This window comes from Vombatus ursinus, unplaced genomic scaffold, assembly GCF_900497805.2.
Source record: "Vombatus ursinus unplaced genomic scaffold, bare-nosed wombat genome assembly UNPS02003292.1, whole genome shotgun sequence".
Classification (NCBI taxonomy): domain Eukaryota; kingdom Metazoa; phylum Chordata; class Mammalia; order Diprotodontia; family Vombatidae; genus Vombatus; species Vombatus ursinus.
The window spans coordinates 450844-453022 of NW_020943070.1; the positions used below are offsets into that span (position 1 = coordinate 450844).

General features: G+C 60.8%; 1 protein-coding gene across 1 annotated transcript in view; it reads left to right on the forward strand.

Moving 5' to 3' along the window:
• The first annotated feature begins 1218 nt into the window (after positions 1-1218).
• Positions 1219-2179, forward strand: part of PMM1 (phosphomannomutase 1) — a 14518-nt gene continuing 13557 nt past the window's right edge. Inside the window, exon 1 of the mRNA XM_027873981.1 lies at positions 1219-1363. Within this exon, the coding sequence (XP_027729782.1) occupies positions 1280-1363 (84 nt within the window). The 5' untranslated portion in view covers positions 1219-1279. The remainder of the gene's footprint in view (positions 1364-2179) is intronic.

Here is a 2179-nt window from a genome sequence, read left to right on the forward strand (position 1 = left end):
AGGACCTGACCCCAGGCCAGCTGCTTGTTTTTCAAAACAATTAGACTCTGCGGCTGCTGGAGGTCTTCGTGCCTCTGGGCAGTGGCTGCAACAACCATTCTCTTTAAAAGCCATTTGACCCGCAGTGAGCTAGGAGAAACCAACCGACACGTCTGTCCAGCTTGCCCAGCTTGTATCCAGAGACTCTGGAATATACCTGTGAATCCTTGGAGGACCTCAAGCTGCTGTTTGGAAAGGCCCCAGCCCCTTCCACTGGACAGGTGGATAAAAAGAGGTGAAATCATACACGCCCTTTTCCTTCTAGGTTTTTACCTCGCCACAGTCATCTTTAATTCCCTCCAGGTAAATTGTCTTTTTTTTTTTTTTTTTTTTGGCTAGGCAATGGAGTTAAGTGACTTGCCCAGGGTCACACAGCTAGTAAGTGCTATGTGTCTGGGGTTGGATTTGAACTCAGGTCCTCCTGAATCCAGGGCCCGATGCTCTATCCACTGCGCCACCTAGCAGCTCCAAATTGTGTTTTCTTTATACTTTTGTGGCTGTTTGGTCCCTGTTTGTCAAGGAACCTCCTTGCCAGGTTCGTCTCCTCCCGGGTCCTAGCCATTGTGAGAAATACTGAATTACTAGGTTCCCACATAGGTTGCAAAAAAGAGCAAAGGTGCCGAATGGTGAACGATTTCCACATAACGTACAAAGCAGGATGCCAGAAGGAGGGGGGAGTTAAGCTCGGTTAACTTGACGGCAGGGTCCCGCCCAAGGGGTCAGACTTCGGAACCTGGTGACTGTGGGAAGGTCGGTGTGCCCGCAGGGCTGGATCTGGAAGCCGATGGCCCGGCGCCTGCCATCTCCAGCATTTAGCACAGCGACTGGCGGCAGGAAAGCGCTCGCCAAAACGCTTTTTCATTCATTCTCTCAGCTTCCTCCTTCGTTAAGGGAAGCGGCGTTAACATCACTGACCGACGTCCCTGTGCCAAGCTCCCTCCCCCTCCGACGTTCAGCGCAGAAGAGGCGGGGTCCTGGGGGCCGATTGGCCAATCGGATGGCGAGGGCCTGGGGGCGGGGCCTGGGGCGGGGCGGGGCCAGGCCCCTCCCCTCCGGGCTGTCACCCTGGGCGGGGAAAGGGAACGTGTTGGCCGCCCCGCGAGCCGCGGAGGTCCGGGGCTGGGCTCCGCCCCTCCCCCTCCCCCTCCCCCTCTCCTGTCTCCTTCCTCCTCCAGCTCAGGCTCAGCCCGGGTCACTCCCGCCACCCCCGCAGCCTCCGCCACTCGCCCGGGCCTAGGTCATGGCCAGCGGGGAGACGTCCCGGAGGAGGGAGCGCGTCCTGTGCCTGTTCGACGTGGACGGGACCCTCACCCCGGCTCGCCAGGTACGGCCGCCCCGCAGACTCCCGGGCCCCCCTCCCCGTGCACGGCCTCTGCCTGCCGCCCTTGGATTCGGACTCGGAGAATGAATGGATGGACGCCAGGCGGGAGGCAGATGCCGGGTCAGGGCAGGGAGGGGCTCGGGCGAGAAACGGGGGGCTGGGGGCCAGGCCGGGGTGGGGGGGAGGAGCGTGTGTGCGCGGGCGTCTGGGCGGGGAGGCCGGGAGGCCGGGAGAACTTGGCTTAGGAGCCTGATGCCGAGGAAGCGGGATGAGTGCAGGCACCTCCCTGGGGCTCAGCCCCCAGCCTGCACCCCAAAGCCCGCCTGACGCTCCCCCGAGCAGCCTGGCGCGCTCCCTCCCACTTGTCACACCGCCCTCCCCCTAACTACCCGCTCTGCCGTTTCCTCGCCTTGGACATGCCTCCCACCCACTCCTGCCTCTCATCAGCTCCGGGGGGCCCCCTAATTCCATCCCTTCCCTAGGACTGTCCCCCCACCCTGGCTTTCACGCCGGGCCCAGCCGTCCCCCCACCCCCTCTACCAGCCCCCAACGCAGCTGGGCCATCTAGTCCCTTCGCAGAGGCCTTACTCTGCTGGTACCTCCCTCCATCCTAAACTTCTCTCGCCACCCCCCCCCTGTGACTTCTCCCCCCCCCCCCCCCGCGCTCTGACCCCCACTCCAGCCTAATATCCCAAGGGGTCTTCACCGTGATCCCTATTTGGACCCCTCTGACAGTCTGCTGCACCCAATATTTCCAGAATCAGATTTTTCATTTTTTTTCCTAATCCAATTTTTTAAAAAGTTTTTCATTTTCATTTC